Source organism: Chrysemys picta, chromosome 11, assembly GCF_011386835.1.
Source record: "Chrysemys picta bellii isolate R12L10 chromosome 11, ASM1138683v2, whole genome shotgun sequence".
Classification (NCBI taxonomy): Eukaryota; Metazoa; Chordata; order Testudines; family Emydidae; genus Chrysemys; species Chrysemys picta.
The window spans coordinates 12974798-12991306 of record NC_088801.1 but is presented as its reverse complement, the minus strand read 5'-3'; the positions used below and the strand labels follow the sequence as shown (position 1 = coordinate 12991306).

The following is a 16509-nucleotide window of genomic DNA, read 5'->3' as shown; positions in this document are numbered from 1 at the left end:
TATGACTTTTAATATTTGGAATTTGCATTGGTTGTGTGAAAGCGGATGGTTTCCACTGCAAATGGAAGTGACTCTGTATTGTATATACAGCTAGAGAGAGAACGTTGAAAAATGGAAAGGCAAAGAAATGCACCTGTAACTTTATTGGATCCAAATGTTTCTCATAAGCCTTGGCAAGAGTTTCTTTTTATATTTTTGCTGTGCAGGCTTTCCGGTGAGCTTTGAAGGGGCTAGAAGTCACTAGCACTATCCAAACTAAAGCTGGGTGTATACTGTTCTAAAAAATGTTCAAAAATTCTAATGGTGCTTCGTGGACTCATTGGATTTGACTATGTTCATGACCCTTTATTGATTTATTACCTGTAGTACCTAGGAAGCCCAGTCATGGAGCAGGCCACTATTATTCCAGGCGCTGTCATCTTCTTCTTTCGTATGTCTGGTGTAGAGCAGCAACTACAATTTCACCTGAGTTGATTGAGTCAAATGGCTACACCAGGAGTAGCAGAATTTATTGCAGTGATGCCTCCTTCATATTTATAAATTGGGCAGTGGATGGTGATGTGTTCGACGGTCTTTTGTGGGAAACCACACGCGCACACAGGGGAGTCCTTAATTTTCCATTTGTGCATTAGATGTCTGCATCTACCATGGTTGGTTCGAATTTGGTTCAGAGTTGACCAAGATGATGGTGGAAGGTCAAACACAGGAACCTTTTGCGTGGGATCCAGCACAAGGTGTTTATTTTTTAAGTCTTGTTTAGCCCAATCTGCTTTCCAAGTCTCTTTCTGATGGTAGCCTGATTGCATGAGACTAAATGAATGTTCCCAGAAAGACTTGCGGAACTTAAGAGGTTGCAGGGGGTGTTATTAAGGTCTTGGTGGATAGGAAGACATTGGTTTTCCTGGATTCACTGAGCTTCATGGAATGTCGCAGCAGTTCGGCTTATTGGCAGGGGAGCGATGTTAGAATAGATAGCCATGGTGTTGGAGTCGACTTAAGGGTTCTTATGATGCACCGCATCACTGTATTCATCTGGGTATCCACAAGTAACTGAATATTGTGCATCTGCTCCATACCGGTGCACAATATTCAGTTACTGAATCACAGAATCATAGAAGATTAGGGTTGGAAGAGACCTCAGGAGGTCATCTAGTCCAAGTGTTATTGCAGATGTTCGCAAAACTGATGCCAATGCACTCCAGGTTGTACCTGCTAGTTTCTCGATTATGTTGGCTCTTGTTTTTATCTTTGCAGCTTCCTTCTCAAGATGATCTTGGAAGATGAGGGTGTAGTCAAGTTTCACTCCAATATATGTTGGAGTGTAATTGTGTCACACATTTTTACCACAGAAAGCTACTTTCAGTGTGTTTTTGGCACTCCTATTATCAAGATGAAATACGCTTACTATTGTTTTTCCAGGGTTTGGTTGAGCTTCCATTTCCGAGTATGGTTCCATAGTTTGGAGGTCCTCAGTTAATGCTTTTTAATTACAAATATTTGCACTGTAAAAAAGATAAACAAAAGAAATAGTATTTTTCAATTAACCCCATACAAGTATTGTAGTCCAATCTCTTTATCATGAAAGTGCAACTTACAAATGTAAATTAGTTCCCCCCCCCCACATAACTGCACTAAAAAACAAAACAAAGTCCACTCAGTCCTATTTCTTGTTCAGCCAATCCCTAAGACAGACAAGTTTGCTACCATTTATGGGAGATAATGCTGCCTGCTTCTTATTTACAATGTAACCTGAAAGTGAGAACAGGCCAACAGGGCAAGTAGGGCGGTCCGGTCTGCTGTACCAGCAAGATATTTATAGCTGGTACAATGAACCAGAAAGACCTAGGAGGAGCAGAACATGGGGCTGCCCACCTCCTCCTCTGGTGCAGCTGTACCTTCCCCAGCACTTCCATGCAGGGTCTCCTCCATCTGTACAGCAGCCCTGATGGAGGACGGGACTGGGGGCGGTACAGCCGTGCTGGAGGAGCTGCTGGCGTGGGGCCGACTAGAGGCTCCATGTTCTGCTCCTTTCCCCGCTGCAGTTCCCAGGAGAGGCCTGTGGTTCAGGGCTCTCCGGGAACCGCAGCGGGGAAAGGAGCAGAACCCCCAGCCCCGCCCCCTGCCCTTCCACAGAGCTGCGTCTCCTCCGGCTCCGTCAGTACAGCAGCAGCCCCACCAGAGGACCGGGGTGGGGGTGGGGTCACGTGGAGGGTCATGGGAGGAGGTCACGAGCCCCCCCCCCCTTAGCTGCTGCCCCACCCCCAGTACCAGTAAGAAATGGATTCCACTTGCACCACTGGAACAGGCGTTCTCATGGCACTGTTGTAGCTAGTGTTGCAAGGTATTTATGTGCCAGATATGCTAAACATCTATATGCCTCTTTGTGCTCCGACTTGTAGATTGCACTTTTTTAATAATCTTTATTACAGTGCAAATATTTGTAATCAAAAATAAAAATACGAAGTGAGCACTGTACACTTTGTATTCTGTGTTGTAATTGAAACCAATCTATTTGAAAATGTAAAAAATATTTATAATAAATTTAAATTGGTATTCTATTATTGTTTAACAGTGAGATTAAAACTGTGATTAATCACGACTATTTTTTAATCTCGCGATTAATTGCAATTATGTTTTTTAATGGTTTGATAGCCCTATTTTTAAATATTGAATATTTGCAATGAGTTGCTTCTAAGCATGCTACAGACTAGGCATTATGTGCAAACAATCATTCAGTCAAAATGTTCCAATACCAAATATATTTGAGTCAACTGTGATCCATTTGTGGACACTTTCCAAACTAAAAAAAATGCTCAATTATGAATTATTCACCTACTTGTAATCTTAATACCTTTTATAACAAACCTCAAACTAGGTGAAATTCACCTAGTTTTTTAAATTATTATCAACACAAAACTTGTCTGAGGTTTGTAAGTATTATCTGAAGTTTGGACAAATCTGGGCTGGATTTCAAGTGAACTGCAGGAGTTTTGTGATACTGGATAGAAATCACATGAACCCCTAGGGAGAAGTCCTAGCTAATACAATAGAAAATAACCTATAGGTTTCATTCTTACTAAATCCTGTAGGAGTTCTACTTCAGAGGAACTCTCTGAGTTTTTAATGGTTTCATCTCGAAACTATGCAAAACGTGGTAGTTTCAACTGGGAGTTTTCAGGTTAGGACCAGAAAATTCAAAGTGAATACAATGTGCAAACAAACTAAGCTCTTCCTCTCTGCAAACAGGGTGAGGAGTGGGATTCAATTAACCAGCAGACCAGAACCATGTTTCATACAACTATATTGGACAGAGAGAGAGAGATGGACTTTTTAGATCACCAGGGCCGGCTCCAGCATTTCTGCCGCCCCAAGCAAAAAAAAAAAAAAAAGCCGCGATTGCAATCGCGACCGGCGGCAGCAATTGGGGGGGGCGGAGGGAGGGAAGCCGCGATCGGCGGCGGCAGGTCCTTCGCTCCTAGAGGGAGTGAGGGCCCTGCCGCCCCCGAATTGCCGCACATGCCGCCCCTCTCCCTTGGCCGCTCCAAGCACCTGCTTGTTAAGCTGGTGCCTGGAGCCGGCCCTGTAGATCACACCCTGTTTCAGGAAGGTAATTGGGTAATATTTTGTGTCAGGATAAACACGGGCAAATCTGACACGTGGCACTATTTCTTGCACTTAAATTCTTTATTGAGGCTGTGGTCCTAAAAAGAGAGGGAAACAGCCTGCTGGCCTTTATATCACTTTTGCATTACAGAGCACATTATTTATATGTCTTAGTGAAGGACGCAGTACTGTAGTACTAATGCAGGGGTGCTCAACCTTCACCCCGTTCAGATCCACAGAGCCAAGGTGCAGGATGCTGATGGCCCCCCTTTAGCTTTCGTTAAACTGATCTGATAGCAGCCATGCTTTTTTCTCTCTCTCAATACTGAGACTACAGGTCCCAGCATGCAACACTTCATCTTGATCTGAGTGGTCATTTCCTACCTTGACCAATGTTCATGTTTGTAAAGTGGTTTGAAATCCTTAGTTATGTCATGCCAGAGAGGAATGGAGGATTATTGTGATTTAACTATTGGCAACCTCAAGCATTCAAAAATCACAAGTCATGCCCCAAAAATAATGAGTGCGGCTTAAAAATAATGAGATTAAAAAAAATGTGTGTGTGGGGGGGGGGGGGGGATTTTTATTTGCCTTCTGCAGCCATTAGGGCTAGAAACTTACTTTTTAAAAAATGAAAGCTGACATTCTCATATATTCACATGACTCCAGGAGTTGAAGCTTAAAGAAAAATGGAAAATATCGCAAGGCTAACAATAAAATTGCAAGAGTTGGCAGCACTGCCATTTTGGTTGGGAATCTCTTTGAAGGGTGAATATTACACACGTGTAAGACAGTGAAGTGGAGAGAGGAAAAAATAACATGAAGAAAAGAAACAGTAGTTTTAAACTTACACACACACACACACACAAACCCCCAACAAGTTGGGCAGTTGTTGTGGAAAAGCTTTAAATTGGGGAAGTGTGAATATGGGTATTTTCATTTCAAGAGCCTGCTAATAGAGTACCAGCGGTGACTGTATGGCAGAGAGAGGGCACGTTTTCCCCACGTTTTTATGTATTTGTTCTTGTTAATGTGCTTTTATGTTCCAGTTAGCCACAGCTCAGCTCTGCACATCGGCTGCTAATTATTACATTGTGGGCTGTAAAAGGCAAATCCAAGCATTACTCCCCAGGCAACAGCATGGGACTTGAGGCGCTATGGTTACATCCTATGAAGTGGCATGGGACCTACACCTCCTATTATTGTTTTTCTCCATCTATATTAAGTTTAACCAGGATGCCACTAGGTCAAGGACAATGTGGTACCCTTAATTGAACATTTCCTGGTGTTTTGCTGCACACTTAACTTTGAGTGTGTGTAAATTATATATATATATTTCTCTCTCTCTCTATATATATATATATATGGCTTTGATCACTTCTCTTGTATACCTATGCTCCTGGAAACTTTTGAGTAGGGATTTATCCAACCCCCCTGACTCCAGAATTCTGGAAAGGTTCAGATCCTCATTTGAAGTTTGAGCTCATCTCTGGTTTTAATTAATATTTCTTTTTAGCTCTCATTTGTCTGATTTTAAAGTTATTTCAATGTCAAATAATGGTGGTCCAGCTAAGCAATATGTATAGTGGAAAACTGAGATACTTCGTACTGACACAGTATAATTCAGCTCTTCTCCCGGAATGAGTATTTTGGGTTCATGTGTTTCTGATCTTGTTCTCAACATGCCTGTTGAGCAAAACAGTCAGAATAATGTATTGAGATTTTTAGGCAAGCGTTCGATATTGTGCCTCCTGCCTGTTGGATTTATAATTTCAGAGAGTGCAATTATGGCAGGGAACAATGAAATGGATTAGAAATGGAGGGAGTGTTCTCTGGTGTGGTAGACCCGTAGACTCAGTGTAATGACACTAGGGCCAAGTTCAGCTCTAGAGTAAGTTTTGTGGTCACTTTAGGTCTGGGCTAAATTCTACCCCAGCTATCTGACCATGGGCATATCAAACTTCATCTCTGTGTCTCGCTTTCCCCATCTCTAAAATAGGAGTTGGCTACCTCACAGGATGTAGTGAGACCTAATGTTTGTTCTTTATCGAGACTTTCATTCCAGCAACTACAAGCAGTTTACAAAGAATCATAATTATTAGGGGCAGGAAACAAAGTGGCAGTTAAGCATTTCGTGCAAAACCAGAAAATTCAGTGTGTATAAATAGGATGGCTAATTGAAAGGCTAATATTAATACTTTCATAGTCCATCCAAAAAAATCTTAAAGTATTTTACAAATTTTAACTAAGCCTTAGTATAGCCCTGTGAGGTACCTTAGCTAAGTCTGAATAGCCTCCTTTTACCTCACTTTGATTGTTTAAACAAGTTATCCAATAAAGAATGAATGGGAAAACTGTTAAGAAATAGCTGAGAAATAAATTGATGTCCCACTTCAACTCGTGCATTAGTAATTACCCTCCTGCTTCGTAATCATTTCATTTAGTTGCCTGGTGCCTAGTTCACTCATGTCAAATTTGTCATGAATTAGGGTCTTTTATGTACAATGTGAGATTTGTAGTTGTGATTTGTTTGCTTCGGTTTCTTAATACTTTAAAAACTGTCTACATTGAATCGGTTCCTGGGTTTTAACAAGAGGAAACCAAAAGTTGTTGTGAGCAGAGTGGAGAAAAGGTTAATAGTTGGATGCCCTAGGGTTCTGCATTTTGCACTGGTTTAATTTCAATATATTTATCAGAGAAGTTCAGTGAAGTTATTTCTGATAATGGTGAATTGCGAAGTTGCTTTGGTAAGTCTGTCAAAAGCACAGAGGCATATGAGATAGTCCACATGGGGCGATTAGGGAGCACAATGACGGAGGTAAGGTAATGCATAACTGCAGGGCGGAAAATGTTTAAGATCATGCACCAATGGGCACTGATCATGCATGATTCTTTGTGCCCAATGATTTGGGAGTGATTGGACTCAATGAAGAGATGCTTGTCCAGCATGCAGTAGTAGTTAAAAACAAATGTAACGCCAGAGTACATTTTTAAAAAGGGCAGAAAACAATATCGACCATACTGTAATGAACTGGCTAGTGTCCATGTGTACCACTGCCCTCTACTGGATGGAACCAGAACTGTTCAACTGTGTGTGTCAGACTCGTAGGCCCTATACTGCTACCAGCTAACCTGATTCTACTTTAGCTTGACTGTGCTTCAGGAGCAGGAAAGACGCAGTGGCCAGAGTGTGTGGCATAGTGGCAGCTGTGGATGTCGAGATAGTTGTGGATTTGTTGTGTTACTCCAGTGACAATATACTGAACAATGGAGCACCCTGCTTTAGAGCCTTGTGTTCAGTTTTGATTGCTGCACTTTGAGAAAGTTAAATCTGAGATTGGAAGGCTCCAGAGGAAGGCAGAGAAGAAGGTTAGAAGTCTGTCAGGATTTACATATGAGGAGAAACTACCCAGGCTATATTTATTTGGACTTGGAAAAAGAAAACTTAGAGGGGATGTAAGTGAGATATTTAGGGTTACAAATAGTATAGTAAAAACGAATCTGCTGATCCTTTATATTGGCTCTCACATTACAAGAACAAGGGGTCACTCAATGAAGTTAAGGGGAGGTAATTTAAAAAAAATAAAAGGAAATCCTTCACACAGCATGCAGCCAGCCTGTGGAATTCACTACTGCAGGCGGCTGCAGAGTCAAATGCTCTCCTGGAATTTAAAACAGGGCTGGATAACTTTACAGCCAATAAAAGAATGTGCAGTTATGTACGCGAAGGGCTTGATCTTGCAAAAGGCACTTCCTGAGCAGGGAATTAAATGTTGGGTCCTAAGACGGCAACCCAATCTGATGCTTCATGGACTCAGAGGAACACCACCAGGGTCAGGAGGAAAATTGCTCCTTCTTGTTTACCATTGTGCAACTGGACAGATGTACAACTGGGCAGATATTCATCTGCTGCTGAAGCAGTACTGGTCATTGCCAGGGGACAAGAGACAAGATACCAGACTTGCTGGACTACTGGTTTGACACAGTGTTCCACACCCTTTACTCCATGGTAACTCACCCACAAACGTTTTAGTTATATATGCATTTATATGTATGTGCAAGCAGGGTGTAGGGATAACATCGCCCCTGCAGACACCAGGACCTTATTGTTGTTGAAGTGTTGCCAATGTGCTCAAGAGAACCTCCTCTGGCAACCGTTTGCAATCTCAGACCGAGCTGGAGAAGCGGGGAGCCCAGGGGCAGGATGGAACAACTGGGGGGGAAGGATGTAAAGATGTCCATACAGAACATATGGTTATCAGGCATCTTGCAATTCTCATGATAGGTAAATAACCATGGACGAGAAACCGTGTGCTGTCAGATGCTTTCACAAAACCCCCCCGCTGCCCCTCTCCTGTGCAGTCCAGAGCCTGGTTTGACCGCGGGAGGAGAAGTCCCACGCTGTAGCACTTTTCATTTCTCAGGACGTAGGGCAAAGCTGAGGTGTCCCCGCCCTCCCCGGTCTGCAAAGCCCCCGGCCCCTTCTCCCCGGGATGGGGCTGCGGAGGAGGGCTGGCCAGGGCACCAGCGGAGCCGGGGAAGCGGCTTTGGCTGGTGATGTCAACCTCTAGGAGGAGCCTGTGCCTGTCCTTTTACTTTCAGGCTCCGTGTAATTAGCATGAGGCGGTTAGTCACTTACTAGTGTTACCCTCGGGGGCTCGACCATGAAATCCCCCCATTCAGCCTCCCCATGGACCCGGGGAACTTTTAAGGCAGGGGCTGCTGCCGCTGCTTCCCCTTGATCTGCCTGCTCCCTTCGCTTCCCCCCGCCCCATCATCTATCCCGGGTTCCTTAATCATAATTATTAATGTTACTAGCCGGGCATGTGAAGCCCCCCAGCTGCATCATGCGAGCAACCTGCACTTTGCTGCTGCGCCAACTTAGCCTCCTCCTCCTCCTCCTGCTGCTGCTGGAGCCCTCTGCGGGATCGGGCCCCTTCGCCTCCTCCAGCGACCCCCGTGCTCGGACCCAGCTCAGCGGAGCCACCACGCCGCCCGCGGGGCCGCAGGGTTCTTCCAGCCGGGGCGTCTCTGCAGCCGCTGCTGCGGCGGCGGCGGCGGCTGCTTCCCGGCTGCCTCCCTGGGAGAGGGAGAGCTCCGTGCCCTGGGCGCCGCCAGTGTCCGGCAGCACCTCGGAGCCGGCGGCGGGAGGACACACCAGCAGCCCGGGTGAGTGAGGCAGGAGAGCTGCTGCTCTGGGGAGGGTGTGGGGATGCTCTCCCGCTCAGGCACCCACCCAGCTCGCCCCGGTGTGCCCCTGAGCCCTGGCACCCTTCTGGCTTCAGCAAAGGCGCTGCCCTGCCTGGAGAGGGCGCCCCCTTTTCCCAGCCCTTACTCGCTGCCGTAGGGAGGGTCGGTTGGGGGGTGATCAGATCATCCCGCGTCCCGGCAAGGGCAAGCAGGGCTGGGCAGCACCGAAGCCAGCTGCAGAGACCCGGGCCAATTGTGTGGCTATTTTTGGAGCAAAATCATTGCAACTCCCCACCCTCTGCAAAAATCCCCTCCAGGCTAATACATTTCCAGGGAGGAGGAGTTGGTTTTGGTTTTTTAAATAAGCATGTCCCTATTTTATCCCACTCCCCCACCCCGAAAATCCCTATTTGCAGCTTTCAAATGTTGGCAAGGAGGTTGCATGTGGGTGTGGGGCCAATGCACCTCCTCGGCCACTTTGCAATGCTCGCTGGGGTGCGGCGTGGAAGCGTATCCAGGGGGAATGGGCTCTGGTTTGTGTTATCCCAGAGGGCGGAGAGAGAGACAGCAGGAATTGTGCTAAGAAGTGGCGAACCAGCTGCTGGGGTAGATCCCTGGAATTATGTAATTGTAACTAGTTGGGGGGAGCCGCCTGGGGGCTCCCTGCTACGATGGGAGCACCGCGAGCAGGCTGGGGGCTTGTCCCGAGTCTACTTCCTAGCGGATTTGGGTGCACAGGCATCGGGCAGCTGTTTCTGAGTAATGGGGAAATCAGGCGCTCCTCCAACACAAAGGGCTGCAAAGGAAAGGAAAGTTAATGTAGGCACTCCAGCAAGGGGTGTGTGGGCAGCTCTGCAGAACAGCCGGCACCCTTCAGCTGGGTTTAGTCTGACCCAAAGCCCCTTGAAGTTGATGGAAAGACTCTTATTGGCTTCAAAGAGCTTTGAATCCTGCCCTTGGAAAGCTAAGGAGTTTAGCCTCTATTTGCAAAGTCTGTGAGATAACATATACATGATGACGGTAATATTGGATGAATCCCTTACAACATACTGGAATTGTACCACTGGAAAGGTTAAGGCCCCGATCAGTGCAAGCATTTATGTCATTCTGGTGACCTTAGTAGCCTATTACCTGTGATACAAAAGGAGAGAGAGAAAAGTTTGGACTATTTCTCCTCTTTAGGTTTTACTTTTAATTTGCAATCCTCATCAGCCTGTTTTTTGTGGCAACGTTTACATTTTCTGAAAATACAAAACAAATGCTGATGTGAAAAAGAAAATAAATGATCCTGTTAGTTAATACATATGGAATTAAAATTCACAATCTCGGATGTAGTTTAGAGTTTCAAAAGTTTAAATGCTACCTTGTTGGGGGAGAATAGAATATGAAAAGAAATACCTCTGGGTTTAAGAGATGATTAAGTTAAACAGAGTATGATGCCTTTATACTTTTAAGTACAGTCTACAGAAGCCTGTAACAAAACATCAAACTGAACTCTAAAGAAATATTATAAGCACAGATTCGTTTGCTTTGGTAATTATAAATTATTGGGTCCCTTGAAATCACGTGAACATTGCACAGTTGTATCCTAGTGTAATAAAGGAGGGTTTGAGCAGATGAAGGCTTGTGCAAAGAATACAATAAAATTCATTCAGATTTCTTCATTTACATATTTCAGATTGTAAATTTCCACTATACTGACTGAATCAACTTTAAAAGATTCTACCTCTTACTTTGTAAAAACAATGTGGAAATGAAAATGACAAGGCTAGCAGAACCTCAGTAGGAAGTGGATACGCTCCAGGATGGTCCTTAGTTTAGTAGCCATGGCAGTTAGTTGCTGCTGCATTCCAAAGGTGCATATTTTACCAGGTGTTACGCAATGCTTCCAGGGCAGGAAATCAGCAGGTGCAGTGAGAATTCTTCTGTATACCACCCAGATGTTTTCTTCATTCAGATTTCGCCATATCCTGCTTCATATTGATTACTGGCCTTTCAGATCCAGATGTAGGGATTTTTCAGAATTGTAATAATTTTAAATTTCTTTCTTTCTTGCACTTCTGCTATGAAGAATGGGAAGCTAGTCACAATAGATTGTAAAATCCTCTTCTTATTAGTCATCTGTCAGGTATACACTATACAGCGGTATCTACTGACCATGGTCAGTGCCTAGATTGGTGATTACACAGGCTGGCACACAGGCCACATTTTTTATAGGGAAAGTGGATATAATTTTAAACAGCATGACTTCCCTGTTTTCCAACTTGAACACATAACTCTAAGGATGATTAATATGTTTGAAAAGTTGGCATTGGATTTCTGTGTACAGTGTAAAGAACTCTAGCATGTGATAAATATAGCTTCAGTGGTTTTAAAGCCAGAAGGGACCACCACTATGATTACTGACCTCGCGGTCACACAGGCCATAGAATTTCACCCAGTAATTTCTGCTGTGGAGAGAACTCCCCAATGTCACATTGTGCTATTTAGAGATGTACTTTATTTATAGAGCTACAATTTCAGAACATATGGTTAAAACTACTTTGAAAAAATATTTTGATTTTCTTAACATATCCAGAAGGTGCCTTTTATCAAATGTGCACGTATGAAAGAAAGTTCATACCTGGGTGGATCAAATAAAGCCCTATAAAGAATATTTACAATGATGCCTGCATAACAAGGGAGGAAGAATAACAGATAGGGCACTGGCTTTGATTTAAGAGGCCTCTCAGTTCTATTGCATTTTCAGCCACAGAGGTCTCTATGTTCCTTGGGATAGTCATTTAACCTATTCTGTGCATCAATTCCCTATCTGTAAAACAGGGACAATACTTCCCTACCTGACAGAGAGAAAATCCATTAATGATCATCATGTGCTCAGATTTAAATGATGAGGGTCATGTAAATTCCTAGATGGGTAGAAAATATATATATATAATTTAAGCTCAGATAGCAGTGCAGTATCTTTTCATGGCTCTGACGACTCCTGAGGTGAGAGAGGAATGCATTTCAATCATTAAGGTTTGAAAAACTAAAACTATCTGCGCAAGAGCTCTAAAATAAATTTGGCTTATTGTGAGCGACTGCTCAGGCCTTTCACTGAGAGCCATTCTCCATAGACTTTATCATGCTCTAGTAGGCCATGAATTATGTCGATCTTAACCTAGGAGGAATTAGGAAGGCTGAGAGCATGGTGGCTGCTGGAAACCATGGTAAACTACCTAATAAATTACATTATGTCCTGACAACTGCAATCCACTAGATGTTAGGTAAGGTTCTGTGCCTGTCAGTCAAGATAATGATTCTGTATTATAGCTGTAGTCTGATGTGGTCTACTGAATCATTTGGGGTTTGAGCTACAGACACTGGAAAAGTTAGCTTTTGTCTATCTTGCCTACCCTTCCACAAGCATTTCTTGTAAACTCATCACTCTGTCGCTACATGGAAACAAAGATTGCATCTTGGCAGCTTGTGGTCTGACTCTCTTTGAAGTCAGAATGCAAAGGTTCTTTCTCAGCAGAGTTAGGTAAGTAGATGGTATCAGCAGAGAGGAGCTCTGCAGTGAAACTTAATCTTAAAAATTAATGCCTGTGAAAGTGAGCAGCTGGCGGAGATAGTTCAAACTATGCATAACAGAGGCAGGCCTTATCTAAGCTGCTCTCCGCACCTCGGCCAGGGCACCTCAGTCTTGACTTTCAACTTCACCTCCATTCCCTTCAGTAGGCTGTTTGTGCCAAAACCATGCAATCATTTTGTGATGTGAATAAATTAGGACTAGGACAAATTCTTTTTGCTTGTTGTGTAACATAGAAACTGAATCCGGGCGGGCACAGATGTATTCAGAAAAAGTAGTCATGCTGAGAAACAGGACAGATGGTTCGAGCAATAGCTGGAATTGTGAGACTACCTAAACTCTCTGCTATGCATTTTCTATTGGCAGTTGTTTTATCTTAATATCATACCATGAGGGGGCGTACCTGAGAGGAAGTGGCTAGTCTGTGGGTAGGACATTGAACTGGGACTTGGGAGATGGGGTTCAATTCCTGACTGTGCCACAGACTGCTTTATGTCCACTGGCAAGTCATTTTATTTCTCTGTTCCACTTTCCCATCTGTAAAATGGGGATAATACTACTTCCCTTTTCATATGTGTCTGTCTTGTCTACTTCGATTTGTAAAATCTTTAGGGCAGGGGCTGCCGCTTGCTCTTTGTATTTGTACAATAGGTCTTTGATCTGGGCTGTGGCCTCTAGGTGCTACCATAATACAAATGATGATGATAAAGGCTAGCACTGGGCCTCTACAAGTTTCCTATCTAGACAAGGGTCCCCAGTCAAGCAAATCTTTCCCCTTATGTCTTTTCCCCTTGTCTTCTCTGTCCCTCTTATGTGGCCATGGTATGTGAGGCACTCGGATAGCCTAGTGATGATGGGAGCCGTGCAAATGCCTAAATAAGTAGATTCCTCCTTTCCATGTCTGTGTTGTCTTTCCTTCCTTCCTTCCTCCGTCATCTTTTCCATGCCAGTTGCTGCCTTGCATTTCTTTAGTGCTGCACATTATGAGCATTAGAAGTAACTGTGTAATATTGACTCCCTTCCTCTCCCATCTCTGAAGCATTCTGGTAGAAGGAGCGTTGGGGAGCAGGGAGATGGGTTTGGGAGGGGGCTTGTGTCCTCAAGCTGGTTTCAAATCTCCCTCCCACTCAATAGTTAGTATTGATCACATGATTCCCTCCAGTCCATGAGCCTGATTCTCTGTTGCCTCCTGCACCTTATCTAATCATTTACATCAGTGTGAAGTGGACATAAAACACTGCCGTTCTGATTACACCCACTTTGCACTGGTGTAAATGACTACTCAAGGTGCAGAGCAATGATGCATCAAGCACCATGTCTCTGTACTGTACCTGGAAGACCTATGCACTAACACGCTTTGCGGTCTCGCCCCCTTCCCTACTCATCCTTATGCAAAATGTAAATTAAATGATTTTTTGTGCTGCAGATTTGTAGTCCCTGAAGTTATATGGAGTTAGCTTTGCTCCTTCAGGGGAACAAAAGAGAAGGGGAGAGAGAGCTACTCAGTTCCCAGATCCTTACAGGCATTAAGGGTCTGATGGAAAGGTCCACTGAAGTTAATGGGCGTCTTTCCATTGATTTAAGTGGGTTTTGAATCAGTAACCATTTATTTTAATGGCAGATTAATGAATGATGAAATGCAAATGTTTGTAATCCAGACTTAAAGTGACTATGACACCTACATTAACATGGAATGAATCTGTCATATGCTGGGTTATTGCAATAAGCATTGCATGAATGTGAGATGAGATACTTTATTATAAGTGCTAATACAGAAGCTATTTCTGATGGTTTCAGCCTTGCATTGCAAACTATTAGACCCATCACAGGCCTCACACACTCCTAGCAGTCCAGCACGCTTCCTACGATCATCCCAGCCACTCAGTAACCACTGCTTAAGTTTAAAACAGGTAATGTAATGAGCTGCAATTTTTCTTGTGGCTGGAAAAACAGTGCGAAAGGTTTATTCTCACAGCGCATTAATTGATGCTGGGTTAGAAGAAATGCCTATGTAATGTACTCCCGCCATTGTAACGTGCCCTGGATGAGTTCCTCTGTGAATGTGATTTACGTAAGTATCAAAAGAGTTAACAGTACTGATCAGATAAGGATGACGATGGCATTTTTGCCCAACATAGTGTCTAGAACAGTTTGTTTCTTTCCCCCAGCCTCCTGGATCCGTCATTTAAATCTGGAACTCAAACCCCCGCTCTCCAATGCTGCTTAAGATCTCAGGCGGTTTGCACCCTGGCACTTGCTGGTACCACCTTCTTCCTTCCTTGTCTCTTGCACTCCTTGTTCTAACAACTGGACACCTCACAAACATTAATGGATCCCAGTTTAACACCAGCAAGGAAGTGAGGCACAGAGTGATTAAGTGATTTGTGGAATTCTGTGGCCAAACGGGGCCTAAAACTCAAGTTTCACGAATCCTAGCCTTAAGCAGAGTCAGGGCCTTAACTTTCTTGTCCTCACATTTTCTTGCTGTTACACTTCCACTGTTGTCCCTGATGTGTATTGTGGGACAGTTACTTGAGTATCTTGTAAAATTAAATTGTACTGTGAGAAGATGGGAGTTCACTTTGTGTGTGATGGCACAGTCTGTACCATCTGTATTAAAGCCTGATCTTCAATAAGGTTCCCTTTGGGTGTATGATCATAGGAGTCTTTGCTACAGAGCTTTTGCGCCTGCCATAAATGAAGTAAGTGCAAGTTTGATCTTGAAACTGACTTGTTTTTCCTGAGGTGCAGCAGAAAATCGCTCTGTGTGCAATGACTTTTGTTTGACTGTGGTTTCAGCATACAACTTAAAAGGACTTGTTCAGAGGTTGTGGTTCTGGCTTGCTGCTGTTGGGCAGAAGTCTTCCATTTCCAGACTGCTTCTTCAGAACTGTGATATTTCAAGTCATTCTTGGAAAGAGATTTCTTTACACCACCGGAAAACAATGGTAGATAGAGCAGGTCAAGAATTTTTTGGCGAACCGTTTTTTCATCAGAAAATGCCGAATCTTCTAAACTGGTGGTTGGGTTTTTTTCCCCGTTGAGACTATACAGGTTTCAATGAAACATTCATCGGGAAAGGGTTTCTCAAGGCCTGGATAGATTTCTGCTTAAAACAAGAGAGAGACTCTGCCTAGAATAGCCCCAGATTTAAGTCTCTGGAGACCCACATCCCAGATAAGTGCACTAACCACCATGCTATTGGCTATTCTGGGGTGGGTCTCCCTCTCTTTAGTTTTTTCAAAAAAACTTTGAAAGGTCTTGGTGTTGTCCCAAAGCGGAATGGGAAAATTTATGAAATCTCAAAAACCATTTCCTGCCCAGCTCTATTGGTGGCCCCTAGTTCTGACCCATTGTGAATCACCATGTATTTGAAAGTATCAACAAAATGTCCAGTCATTGTGTATGAGTATTAGCTGTTTCCTTGGAAGGCTAAGGTTAGTTGGCAGATTTTACTGGCAAGTGGTGGGCTCTTCAGCCTGTGTGATGCAAGAGGTCAGATTGTAAAGGTCCCTTTTGGCCTTAAAGTCTGTGAATAAAACTTGAAGTTGTAATGGCATGAGAGACCTGAAAGTTGTGTTCAGGACCATTGATCATATGAGCATGTAAAGGCTGAAGGACTGAGATTTTAACAGTACTTCACTTGACAAATAATAATGTTATTTATTAAACGCTCACAGTCGGGGGAGGGGAGGCGGAGCACTTTCACAGTGTAGTGAAAACATGAGTGAAATACAATAAAAGCACAATTTAAGAATCCCAGACTGCTTTCTTATAAAGGCAAACAAACAAACAAAAACCCCACCTGTGCAGCAATAATCTGTCTGTACCCTGGAAAAGCTATTCCAGGCTTTCTATGATTTTCCTTCTAAGAACTTTCAAATTTTCCTGTTCCCCAACTTCTCTGAAATCCCAGCAAGAGCCCTGCTTAAAGGCCAGACTGCCAGAATTGCAAGCGTTCTCGCCAAGTTAAGTGTATCGATTTCAAAAATGAGGATAAATAAAACAGTTTGCGGGGGTGTGTAAGCCAGAGTGTCGGATGGCAAAATAGCCTCCATCCTTTCTGCCCCAGAGCATTGCAGCTTTCTCCACTTTTCCTTTTCACAACTTTGACATAAAAGTGGAACTTGCCAAATGAGCAC

At 43.7% G+C, this 16509-nt stretch overlaps 1 protein-coding gene and 1 long non-coding RNA gene across 8 annotated transcripts in view; one reads left to right on the top strand and one right to left on the bottom strand.

The window, feature by feature from the left end:
• Positions 1-128: 128 nt before the first annotated feature.
• LOC135974308 (uncharacterized) lies at positions 129-8596 on the bottom strand. The gene is made up of 2 exons (XR_010591524.1): positions 8462-8596; positions 129-1502 (listed from the first exon to the last, which is right to left on the bottom strand). It is a non-coding gene; the product is annotated as an uncharacterized LOC135974308 (long non-coding RNA).
• The window catches only part of HEG1 (heart development protein with EGF like domains 1), a 95465-nt gene continuing 87111 nt past the window's right edge, over positions 8156-16509 (top strand). For 3 of the 7 annotated variants that reach the window (XM_024104816.3, XM_065561533.1, XM_065561532.1), the window contains exon 1: positions 8157-8772. In XM_024104816.3, coding sequence (XP_023960584.2) covers positions 8412-8772 — 361 coding nt within the window. In that variant the 5' untranslated portion in view covers positions 8157-8411. Of the gene's footprint in view, positions 8773-16509 lie in introns of all 7 variants that reach the window. The other 4 variants (XM_024104815.3, XM_024104813.3, XM_024104814.3 and 1 more) reach the window with 3 other exon arrangements.